At 38.4% G+C, this 13,847-nt stretch overlaps 1 protein-coding gene across 2 annotated transcripts in view; it reads left to right on the top strand.

Moving 5' to 3' along the window:
• Positions 1–13,847, top strand: part of LOC126195129 (probable methyltransferase TARBP1) — a 136,782-nt gene that overhangs the window by 71,893 nt on the left and 51,042 nt on the right. For both annotated transcript variants that reach the window (XM_049933625.1, XM_049933626.1), the window contains exon 7: positions 13,523–13,711. In XM_049933625.1, the coding sequence (XP_049789582.1) occupies positions 13,523–13,711 (189 nt within the window). The remainder of the gene's footprint in view (positions 1–13,522; positions 13,712–13,847) is intronic.

Raw genomic sequence — 13,847 nt, 5'->3', positions numbered from 1 at the left:
AATGAAAATGATACACAAGTTGAACTCAACTGCTAAGCCCTTCTCAGGTACACAGTTGGACATGCTCATTTTATGGTATAACAATACTTATCAGGTACACAGTTGGACACAGTAATTATGAAGAAGCTGCTCCAATGTGATGAATTGTTACACACATGAACATCTATTAAGTATGAAGAAGCTGCTCCAATGTGATGAATTGTTACACACATGAACATCTATCTGTTTGAAAGCCCACATAAACAAATTAGAAAAAATGGAGCGACAGTGCTCCAGCAAGATGCACTACTACACACGAGAGAAGCAGCATTATTGCCATTTTTTCTGTCCGTTACCAAGAATTGCAACAGACAGCAATAAATGCACAATTAGCAATAGCAACTGTTTGTTACTTAACCGAGAACAGAAAGCAATATAGTTCCTGGAGATGAAGATCCGTACTACCTGATACATGTGCGGGAGCAATCCCTGACGTTGCCTGGAACGTGCTCACCATGACAAAGTCCCTGAAAGCTATAGTGGGTGATGAGCAGTAGGTGCTGAGGACAAGTAGTGACCAAATCTTGTGAGCTCTGGAATTGTGGGTGGTGAGCACACAGGTACAAAGAAGCAGTGCCATCGGGAGCAGCTGATGGAAATTCAGGAAGTATTGAACAGTTGGTGTGGAGCCCGGAGCATAATTGGCCACCGAGTGGTCAAGCGGCAACCTTGATACCTGTCATTTGCACCAGGTGCAGTGTCACATGGACATATGACCTCATGGAAGCGAGATGGTGTGTGTGACACACACACACACACACACACACACACACACACACACGTGTGCATGCGCGGACGGCCATCACAGTGTACATAAAAAGAGAATAATAATAATAATAACAATAAACCCCGTGGAGGCCCGGTAAAAAAAGAATAGGCCTCCGGTATGTTCTGCCAGTCGTAAAAGGCGACGAAAAGAACAAACCACTAATAGGGCTAACCCCCCTTCTAGTGTGATTAGTTGGTTCAGGACAGAACTAAAGAAGCCTCGGACAAGTGCCGTCATGGTCGGGGATGATGCTTGAACCCTATGCCTGCCCACAGTGGTAACGACACTGCTAGCAAACTGGAAAATGATTTAAATCCAAATAGAGGTGTTTTGCAGGATATGCTTCCTGCAACCACCCTAGAAGGAAAACAAAGTCAGAGGATGAGATGGTCAGATGAAGTTAATCGACACCTCATGTTCTGTTATTACGAAGCAACAAACCTAGGAAACAACACAACTGGATACAGATCACAAGTATACACAACATTTATTACCAGATACCCAGAATTAAATTTTCTAACAGAACAACGACTAGCTGATCAGATCCGTGTAATAATAAAAAATAACAGGATACCCCAGTCAGAATTAGAAAACATCAAACAACAAGTACAACAAATACTGGAACAAAATAATGTTCAATCAGAAGAAGAAGAAAATACAGTAATGGACTCAAACATCCCAGAGCAAACAAACAAAGAACAACACGCAGACACAAATACAGACATTAGACCATTCTTGCATAGACCGCCAAATAACCCACAAGTCGAAACAACGATAAAAACTATCAACACAATCATACACAACAAAATAAATGAAAACACAACTATGGAAGAGTTACAACTACTGGTTTATATAGGAGCACTCACTACACTAAATATACACACTAGGCAGAGATCAGAACCAACCAACACACAGAAGAAACCCACAAAACCAGCATGGCAACACAGGCTACAGATCAGAATAGAAAAACTGAGAAAAGACATCGGACAGCTAACACAATTTATAAGAAATGAAATGTCAGAAAAAAAACGAAAAAGGTTAGGTAAAATCTCACAACAAGAAGCGATAGAGCAATTAGATGAAAAGAAGCAGAAATTACAAGCATTGGCCAAACGACTTAGAAGATACAAAAAAAGTGAAAATAGAAGGAAACAAAACCAAATATTCAACACAAACCAAAAGAAATATTATCAGACAATAGATAACACACACATTAAAATAGACAATCCACCAAACATAACAGACATGGAACACTTCTGGAGCAACATATGGTCAAACCCAGTACAACATAACAGGCATGCACGGTTGATACAAGCAGAAACAGTCACATACAAGATGATACCACAAATGCCTGAAGTGTTAATTTTGCAACATGAAGTCACCCGAGCAATTAATTCTACGCACAATTGGAAAGCCCCTGGAAAAGATAAAATAGCAAATTTCTGGCTAAAGAAGTTCACCTCAACACATTCACATCTAACTAAATTATTTAACAGTTACATTGCAGACCCATACACATTCCCTGATACACTTACACATGGAATAACTTATCTGAATTCTAAAGATCAAGCAGACACAGCAAACCCAGCTAAATATCGCCCCATAACATGCCTACCAACAATATACAAAATATTAACTTCAGTCATTACACAGAAAATAATAACACATACAACACAGATCAAACTTATAAATGAGGAACAAAAAGGCTGTTGCAAAGGAGCACGAGGATGTAAAGAGCAACTGATAATAGATGCAGAGGTGACATATCAAGCTAAAACTAAACAAAGGTCTCTACACTACGCATACATTGATTACCAAAAAGCTTTTGATAGTGTACCCCACTCATGGTTACTACAAATATTGGAAATATACAAAGTAGATCCTAAACTGATACAGTTCCTAAACATAGTAATGAAAAACTGGAAAACCACACTTAATATCCAAACAAATTCAGATAATATCACATCACAGCCAATACAGATTAAGCGTGGAATATACCAAGGAGACTCATTAAGTCCTTTCTGGTTCTGCCTTGCTCTGAACCCACTATCCAACATGCTAAATAATACAAATTATGGATACAATATTACTGGAACATACCCACACAAAATCACACATTTACTATACATGGATGATCTAAAACTACTGGCAGCAACAAATCAACAACTCAAACAATTACTAAAGATAACAGAAGTATTCAGCAATGATATAAATATGGCTTTTGGAACAGATAAATGTAAGAAAAATAGCACAGTCAAGGGAAAACACACTAAACAGGAAGATTACATATTGGATAACCACAGCGACTGCATAGAAGCGATGGAAAAAACAGATGCCTATAAATATCTAGGATACAGACAAAAAATAGGAATAGATAATACAAATATTAAAGAAGAACTAAAAGAAAAATATAGACAAAGACTAACAAAAATACTGAAAACAGAATTGACAGCAAGAAACAAGACAAAAGCTATAAATACTTATGCTATACCAATATTGACCTACTCATTTGGAGTAGTGAAATGGAGTAACACAGACCTAGAAGCACTCAATACACTTACACGATCACAATGCCACAAATATAGAATACATCACATACAGTCAGCAACAGAAAGAGTCACATTAAGCAGAAAGGAAGGAGGAAGGGGATTTATCGACATAAAAAATCTACATTATGGACAGGTAGACAATTTAAGAAAATTCTTTCTAGAACGAGCAGAAACTAGCAAAATACACAAAGCAATCACTCATATAAATACATCGGCTACACCACTGCAATTTCATAACCACTTCTACAACCCTTTAGATCACATAACATCAACAGATACAAAGAAAGTAAATTGGAAAAAGAAAACACTACATGGCAAGCACCCGTATCATCTAACACAGCCACACATCGATCAAGACGCATCCAACACATGGCTAAGAAAAGGCAATATATACAGTGAGACGGAAGGATTCATGATTGCAATACAGGATCAAACAATAAACACCAGATATTACAGCAAGCATATTATTAAAGATCCCAATACCACAACAGATAAATGCAGACTTTGCAAACAACAAATAGAAACAGTAGATGACATCACAAGCGGATGTACAATACTAGCAAATACAGAATACACCAGAAGACATGACAATATAGCAAAAATAATACATCAACAACTTGCCAATCAACATAAACTAGTAAAACAACACGTCCCCACATACAAGTATGCACCACAAAATGTACTGGCGAATGATGAATACAAATTGTACTGGAACAGAACCATTATAACAGATAAAACAACACCACATTACAAACCTGACATCATACTCACCAATAAAAATAAGAAATTAACACAACTAATCGAAATATCCATACCCAATACAACAAATATACAAAAGAAAACAGGAGAAAAAATTGAAAAATACATCCAACTGGCTGAGGAAGTCAATGACATGCGGCATCAGGATAAAGTTGACATTATACCAACTATACTATCAACTACAGGAGTCATACCACACAATATCCACCAGTACATCAACGCAATACAGCTACATCCAAACTTATATATACAACTACAGAAATCTGTAATTATTGATACTTGTTCAATTACCCGAAAGTTCCTAAATGTAATGTAACATATACCGTACAGTTAAAAGGAAGTCACACTTGATCAAGATCCGCGTCACTTTCCATTTTTAACCAGACATAACGTCTGAGAAAGAAAAGAAATAACAATAATCTTTATTTGTCCATTATAACTTTACAGTCTTGCACATCATCATTTTTTGTACATATACAGCAGTCAGATTGTGCCATACATATAATGAACATATACAACAAGTAGCACATTATATAAAGGGATATTCAATAGTTAAAGAGACAAATTGATGTAGAAATGAAACATTTGTAGGAGGTTAACATCAATGGGATGAGCCGAGAATTGCTCAGTTCTTGGAAAAAGGCACGGATCACACCTGTCTACAAGAAGGGCAGTAGAGGTGATCCACAAAACTACCGTCCAGTGTCCTTGACATCAATTTGTTGTAGAATCTTATAACTTACTCTGAGCTCAAACATAAAGAGGTATCTTGAACAGAATGACCTCCTCAGTGCCAACCAGCAGGGATTTCGAAAACATCGATCATGTGAAACCCAATTTACACTTTTCTCATATGACATACTGAATGCTGTGGATCAAGACAGCCAGGTAGATGCAGTATTTCTTGATTCCCGAAAAGTATTTGACTCAGTACCGCACCTATGCTTATTGTCGAAAGTATGATCATATGGGGTATCAAGTGAAATTTGTGACTGGACTGAGGACTTTTTGGTAGGGAGGACAGGGCATGTTATTTTGGGTGGAGAGTCATCATCAGATGTAGAAGTAACTTCGGGTGTGCCCCAGGGAACTGTGTTGGGACCCTTGCTATTCATATTGTATATTAATGATCTTGCAGATAATATTAATAGTAAAATCAGGCTTTTTGCAGATGATGCAGTTATCTATAATGAATTGCTGTCTGACAGAAGCTGCATAAGTATTCAGTCAGATCTTGATAAGATTTGAAAACGGTGTAGAGATTGGCAAATTGCTGTGAATGTTCAGAAATGTAAAATTTTGCAAATCACAAAATGAAAAAAATGTGGTACCCTATGACTATAATATCAATGAGTCACCGATGCAATCAGCCAACTCATACAAATACCTGGGTGGAACACTCCATAGTGCTGTGAAATGGAATGACAGCATATGGTCAGTCGTGGGTAAAGCAGCTGGTAGACTTCAGTTTATTGGTAGAATACTGGGGAAGTGCAATCTGTCTACAAAGGAGATTGCTTACAAATCACTCGTGCAAACAGTTCTAGAGTATTGCTCAAATGTGTGGGATCCATACCAAATAGGACTAACAGGGGATATATACAGAGAATGGCAGCACAAATGGTCACAGGTTTGTTTAATCCATGGGTGTGTGTCACAGAGATACTGAAGGAACTGAAATGGAAGACTTGAAGGTAGATGTAAACTATCCCAAGAAAGTCAATTAACAAAGTTTCAAGAACCAGCTTTAAATGATTACTCCGGGGCTATTCTACAACACCCTATGTATCCCTCACATAGGTATTGTGAGGATAAAATTAGAATAATTACTGAATTCACAGAGGCATTCAAATAATCATTCTTCCCATGCTCCATATATGATGGAATAGGTAGAAACACTTGTAACTGGCAGAGTGGGATGTACTCTCTGCCATGCACCTCTCGGTGGTTTGCAGAGTATAGATGTAGATGTAGAAGTTTCTACATTAGTTGAACAATGTTCAATGATTCTTTTTTTTTTTCTAAAGGTGAAAAACCAGCTAAAATCTTTTCTTGTATGATTTTACATTTTAGTGTAAGTGGTATGAATAGTGAAAGTGGTGTGAATTGCAGAAATTTTTATAAATGGGTAGAACAATCCAAAAATGGTAAAACCTCAATGATTGACAAGAATTGTCTTGATTGGCCAGTTGAAGTGTCAATTCCTTCTCTTGAAACCTGCATGAACAACATTACTCATGAAGACCAACATGTCGCAATTGAACATGTAGCAAAAACAGTTGCAGTAAGTGTTGGCATAGTTCATAACATATCAGTGACAAGCTCAAGTACAGCAAAACGTGCAAGATGAATCCCAAAAGAGTTAATGCAACAATACAAGAAAAGAAGACTCAGAGTATGTACAGATTTCAAAGAATGCTGTGTGAGGGAGGATTACCGCTTTAAAAACTAGATTTTAATGTCTGTTGAAAATTGGGGTCACCATCTTGAACCCGTGTGCAAAAGGCAAAGCAGGGAACGGAAGCACACCATATCACCAGTCTGAAAGAAATTCAGAAGGCAAGAATCATTAGGAAATGTCATGTTTGACCACCTTTTGGGATACCCAAGGTATTATCTTGTTTGATTATTTGGAAGGTCAGCAGACAATAAACAGCGCCTACTAATCAGACATACTGCTGAACAAAATAAAGCCAGCAGTGAGGCAAAAACTTTATGGATCTCAAAGAAAACTTGTGATGTTGCTATATGACAATGTTTACCCTCATATGACCCAGCTGACCCAAAAAAATAAATAAAAAACAAAAAAAAACCTTGGGAGATACTACCTCATCCTCCCTACAGTCTAGGTTTGGCCCTTTCACATTTTTATTTGTTTGGTCCACTCAAGGAGGCGAACAACAAGGAGGTTGTGTGAAAGTGTCTCAGACAATAAGACAAAGACTTCTTTGCATCAGGTATAAAAAAATGCTTCATCATTGGTATAAGTGTATTAATATTCGTGGGGGTTTATATTGAGAAGTAAAGTTTCACTTTGTAAAAAAACACATTTTTTTCTGCAGCAATTCGGCTATTTAATTACCGAGTGCCCCTCGTAATATTATGTAAACATTTACCACCACTAATATACTGCTGTATATATAAGTAGAACTATTGATTAATCTGTGAGTATAAACATCTCTCAGTTAATAACTGTTTCAATTTGTCCGTAAAAAGATAGCTGTGAAGTCACTTTATATTATTTGGTATTCTACTACAGAACTTTTTATTTTATTTATTTATCGTATGGCAATACAGACACATAAGAAACAAACAGAGAAATCACTAATATAACAAACATTAATAATTGCAAACCAACATTACTAATATAACAAAGTTTATGGATTATAAACAAACATCAAGTCTATTAATATAATCTATCGACTCTGGAGTTGCGAGCAGGAAGTCGTCGGGGCTCACATTATAGGCTCTTCTGGAACACTCTTCAACATTGTGGCTGATGGTCTGACTTTCTCTGCAGTCACACTGAGGGGATGGTATTTTATCCCATTTATACAGGGAGTAAGCACATCTGCCATGACGAGTTCTAATCCTATTTAGAGTGGACCACGTTTTGCGTGGTTGGTCAAAACCAGGTGGCTTTCGTGTGACGCAAGGCATGTTATGATTTTGCCATGCGTTCCATTTTTCAGACCATGCGTTTGTGATACTGAAACCTTCTTATACATAGTTCCTTGCTGTTCTTGTTGGCGGGTTCCTAGATCGAAACCTCTTAGTGTTTGCAGCCTCAGTGTCTTGGTGGATTGGCAGGCTTCGATTTCCCATGATGTTTTTGTATTCACGTACAAGGGTGTCAGTACGTCGCAGATGTGGCGGCGGGATGTGGCTTAATATTGGGAGCCATTGCGTTGGAGTGGGTTTAATTACTCCAGAAATCATCCTTAGAGTGTTATGCAACTGGACATCCACCTTTTTTACATGTGGGCTGTTTAGCCAAATTGGAGCACAGTATTCGGCAGCCGAGAATACAATTGCTAAAGCAGAGGTGCAGAGAGTGGAGACCGTTGCTCCCCAGGTAGTACCACAGAGCTTTTGAATAATGTTGTTTCTTGTCTTTAATTTTTCGGCAGTCTTTGTTAGGTGCTCTTTGAAAGATAGTGTTCTGTCCAGTGTCATGCCCAAGTACTTCGGAGTTTTATTATGCCTGAGAATGGTGTTTTCAAATCGAATGTTGAGTTCCTTTCCAGTGAGTTTGTTGTTGAGGTGGAAGCAACTGTTGTTGAGATGGAAGCAACTAACCTCTGTTTTGGAAGCATTTGGTTGCTGTTTTGGAAGCATTTGGTTGAAGTCTCCACTTACGGAAATATTCACCCATTATCTTCAGGTCTTTCGTTAGGATATTCTCAGATTCTTCAATTGTGCTACAACTTGTAGCGAGGGCCCAATCGTCAGCATACCCGAACTTTCTTGATTGTGTTTCCGGCAGGTCTACAATATAGAGGCTAAACAGCAGTGGTGCAAGCACTGGTCCTTGTGGTAAGCCATTCTTTAGTTTTTTGATGGAGCTGTAGTCAGTGTCCATGCTTATTTGGAACACCCTATCATTGAGCATGCTGTCTATTAAGCGTGCTATAGATTTGCAAGGAATTGCTCTAAGAATTTTGTACATGATGCCTTCTCTCCACACAGTGTCTTAAGCTGCTGAGAGGTCAATAAAGGCGACTGATGTTTTCAATTTTCTCTGGAATCCCGCCTCAATGTAAGTAGTGAGTGACAACACCTGGTCAGTACAACTTCTTCCTGGGCGAAAGCCTGCCTGTTCAACTGAGATCGACCTGAACAATTCTGGGCTAATTCTGTTATATATAAGCCTCTCTAGTAATTTGTAAATTACAGACAGCAGGGCAATTGGTCTGTAGCTTTTTGGGTTGTCAGCTGGCTTCCCAGGCTTTAGAATAGCTATTACCTTAGATCGTTTGAGTTCTTGTGGGATATTGCCAGTTTGCATTGTGTTTGTGAAAAATTGAGCCAGCCATACTTTTGTATACTTGCCACAGTTTATTGTGAATTCAGGGTGAACGTTGCCGAAACCTGGTGCCTTTGTTGGTTTGACATCTTTCAGAGCTTTTTCTATGTCTTCGCTAGAGAAAGGGCGAGAGTGTTCAGTTTCTGTGGCTTCATGTTTTAAGATTTTGAGTTCTCGCTTCACTTGGATTGTATGAGTTTTATCCTTTGGTGTCCTAGACGTGTTAACTAGATGTGCAGCTATGACATTTGGTCTTACAGCTGCTTTTTGTCGTTGTGCTAGTGGGCTGCTACCTAGTTTTCTCAGCAGTGACCATGCTTGCCTGCTAGATGTTTGGAAATTGAGGCTTTCTACAGTTCCCGTCCACTTTTGTCTTCTGGCCCAAGCTATGAAGCAGTTCATCTGTTATTTCCTGATCTCTGGATTCAAGGAAGCTCTGGTATAGTTCTTCGCTGGTTTGGGACCATCCAGGGATGTATTCTTTGCGGTACCCTCTTGGTATGTGCTACTTGGCCGTGCTTATCATGGCACCAACAAATCTTTGGTAATTTTTGCTAGTAGGTGGTATCCATCCCAAACATTTGTCCAGATCTGTAGAGAACCCAGTCCAATTGGCTTTTTTAAAATTCCATCATGGGCGAGGAATAGAGGTAATTAGGGGAATTTGAGTTCCTACCTCTATTATGATTGGACGATGTTGACTGTGCGGAAAGTCGGACAGAACTCTACGCGAGGCCGTGAGAGGTTGGTCTCTGTTGTTGCACGAGACGAAACACAGGTCAGGGTTGTATTCCTGTCTCCAGGCAGCTGATCTAAACGTAAATTGATCCTTAGCATTGAATACATGGTATAAGTATTCGTCTTCTGCCCATTTTGCTAGTGCTTCTCCATTTGCATCATTGTCTTTATACTTCCACTATTCATGATGACTATTGAAATCCCCAACGTATGCAGCAGGATGTGGCCGAGTTTGAAGAACGTGGGCTGGCCAAGGTGTAGCAGGTGGCCTATAAATATTGGAGACAGTAATGCTTCCGATTTTTGTGACAACGTTATGAATGTCTTCGTTGGTGGATGTAGAAATTAGGAAACCGTTTTCAATATCTTGTTTGACATATGTGGCTACTCCATAAGACCTATGATAGGTCGCTCCCAACAGTTCATATCCTGGTATTTTACCCCTTTTATTTAGTTGTTGTACTGTATCACAATGAGTTTCCTGTATAGCAACCAAGTCAATGTTGTCATTTTTTAATAGTTTTGATAGAAACTGGCACTTAGCATAGCTTATGCCTTCTATGTTTATGTGACAAATTCGAACCATGGGTCCGAGTTTCCTGGTCAGAGGGACCTGAGAAGGGCCGTTTGGTCTGTCTGGTGACATAACTCTTACTGAAAGTATCTTATAGTCAGGAGATCCTCAGATTATCTGACTGCCAGTATGTGCTAGTTCATTTAGCGTTACCCAGGGTGCACGTGTAGTGTTACACTACAGACGCAAACTAGCTTTACACTCCGACTACAGAACTGTCTTCCAGCTTCAAGTGGCCAGTTAGCTGTAGCTCATTTATTACTCAGTATTCTATTATAATCACACCTGTTTTGTGTATTGTAATTATGACTGCCTCTTTTCATTATGCTTATTTCATCATTCTATTTTACAAACATTATGGCATTAAGGACATACAATGAATACACAGTCAGTAAATTATAATTTATAAAGTATTCCATTCCCTACATTGAATGACCTGCATAAGCAGAAATGTTTTAGGAAGTAGTAGTATTAGTAGTAGTAGTAGTAGTAGTAGTAGTAGAAGAAGAAGAAGAAGAAGAAGAAGAAGATGATGATGATGATGACGATGTTTCCGATTCCCAACAGGACTGGTCTTTGCTTGTGTTAGTAGTTATCCTAACTGCTCTCTTTAGAAGCTTGAATGTCCTGCCCATATAGACTATAAGTGCCACAACACAAATTTCAACCCCATTTTGCAAATTCATGTGAATTAATCCGTAGTACACTCATTAAAGGACAGGAGGAGTTGTTACATTTGACAGATGTTTTAGTAAGTGAATATTATTGGTTAAAAACAGTCTTGGTTGCAATTTTAGGTTTTTTTTTATTTTTCAACTATGCGTTTTGCCTATTTAGGCATCTTCAGGTTGATCTACATAGAAAACAGAGACCAAATACATCTATTTAAGAATCACAATCGCGTTGTGCAGACTTGGATAACCTAAAAACATGCATAAACAGATCAAATACTGAAAGAGCAAGTACCAAATTAAGGTACAGGCCAACAATTTTCAGCTGTTTTTGCCAATCTTCTTTTTTACTGCTGCTGATTCAAATGCCATCTCCATAGCCAGCTCCTCAACCCAATCAATGTTTTCACACTGAACGTTATTTCCAACATAAATACCTACACCACCACCCTTGTATGTCTTTCTACAGTATGCACTCACAATATACAAACTGTTCACATACTTTACTGAAGTGTCTTGTTGTTCTTTGTATACATTTGGTCACATGTATGGTTTGCACATCTGCCATTAGATGGCGTCAGTAGCACACTCAGCTCTTTTGCTAGTGATACTGTTTCCTAGTGGGAAATATGGATGATTGCATGTATTTACATTAGTTCAAATAAAGCTTTGTAATGTTGCACCAACACAACTTTAATTCGCTTACACATAAAGACAAATACAGACACACTGAAGGATATTGCAATAAGAACAAGCACATGAAATAGTGTGTTTCATAAATGTGCTGTTTAACAGTGAAATGTTCCTTAGTCACAGAAACATTAAGGTACTTGAGGGCCTAGTGTGCCGACTTATATATCCTGTTTGCACATGGTTCAGCACCAGCTGTGCTGTCTGTGCTGAGTGAGGTGGCTTCTTTAGGCCGGCTGTGCAGATGTATGCTGTTAAATTATGTATGCTCACTGTATAGTGTTACAACAATTACAGAAGTCATTTTTCTTTGGATCAAATTTATAGTCACTTAAACAAATTTACCACAGTTTATACTAGTACTTTGTAGGGAACTCTTTGTTATTCACCAGTGTTTGACATCTTCTACTCATTTCACTCATCAAATACAGGTATCTACACTTATTTTCAGGTGCTGAATACTAATTTTTAATACACCCATCCAAAATTCTTCAATACTTTCTGTTTAGAGCAGTCAATGTATTTATTGGTACTGTTTTACAGATTTTCAGTTCCATTTCAATCTGGGCTTTGTTATGGCCACTCCTATTCTTTATTTGTCCCTACATTTTTCTCTTTTGTGTTCCCATCAGCATGCTTATTACCTAACCTGACCCTGAATATTGCTTCTTTCTCTATCCCATCATTGGCTTTCCAAACCTCCACCTGTCCCATTCATCCCTCTCACCACTCTACACTTTCTTCTGTTTTCTCACCATACGTCCTATCAGATACCACTGCTCCACTTACATGGGCTTACTTCTCACCGTTAAATATACAACTGGGAGAATACCATGAGGGATTTATGACAGTACATGTCCACCCCCTTAGCTGAGCGGTCAGCACATCTATCTGCCATGCAGTAGGTGTGGGTTCAGTTACCAGTTGGGTTCAAACCTGAGTTAGCCAATCTGGTTTAGGTATTCCGTGATTTCCCTAAATCACTTCAGGCAAATGCCAGGATGGTTCCTTTGAAAGAGCACAGGTGTCTACTTTCCCAACCCTTCTCTAATGTAATGGGACAGATGACCTCGCTGTTTGATTCCCCCCCCCCCCCCCCCCCCCCCCAATCAACCAGCCAACCAACCAACTGTCTGGGTTGGAGATTTTCTCCATGGGGACTGAGTGTTGTGTTACCATCATTTCATCATCATTGACATGTAACTCGCCCAATGTGACATCAACTGAAAAGACGTACAGCTTGGCGACCAAACGTCCCCAGGTAGGGCTCCTAGCAATGAATGGCACACCATCATTTCATTTCAGGAGACATATGTTGAACCTGCCATACTTAATTAAATAATTTATGAGTAAAGGGACAACTCACTAAATAGTAAATGTGTTCCGTCATCAATGGGCACACAAGCTAAACTGAAAACTCTCGTGCTGGCAGAATTGTGTATTTAGCCGGTGTGTTTATGTAAACCTTTCATGATAATCCTCAGTTTTATATCTAGTTCCACCTCTTCTCTTGTGTAAAGTAGTTTCATTATAATGTTAAATATTGTGTTGCTTTATTTTAGTTTATTAGTACATTGTACATGTAATTGTTTTTTATTTGTGTCTGTATTTTGCTATTTATTTTCCTTAGCTTCATTGTACTGCTCTGTGCTATTTTTGGCCTCAGTAACAGATCAGGTGTTAGTCACTAAAAAATCTTCATTACAGGTAGCATTAAAAAAGTTGTGGGATCTAAGTAGAAAGCATAATTGCTCAAAAGTATTGCAGAAATACCAAGTGATGCTGAGTTGTCTTGAAGTAAGTCTGTCTCAAGCTAATGCTGTCAAGAATGTGCATAAATTAGTGAATGATTTCTGGTTTGGGGTGTTCCATCCAGTTCAGCACTACACTTTTGAGGTAATAAGTATTTCCATTCTAATACGTAACTGGTCATTTAAATACTGATTTGTAGTACCAAGTCAGTGAATTGATGCCATGCTATTAGATTATAAAAAGAGAAAAAATTAAGACTACATTGAGAAGATTATCCATA

Source organism: Schistocerca nitens, chromosome 7 (assembly GCF_023898315.1).
Source record: "Schistocerca nitens isolate TAMUIC-IGC-003100 chromosome 7, iqSchNite1.1, whole genome shotgun sequence".
In the NCBI taxonomy this organism is placed as follows: Eukaryota; Metazoa; Arthropoda; class Insecta; order Orthoptera; family Acrididae; genus Schistocerca; species Schistocerca nitens.
The sequence above is the reverse complement of the archived record's forward strand: the minus strand, read 5'-3'. Positions and strand labels throughout refer to the sequence as shown.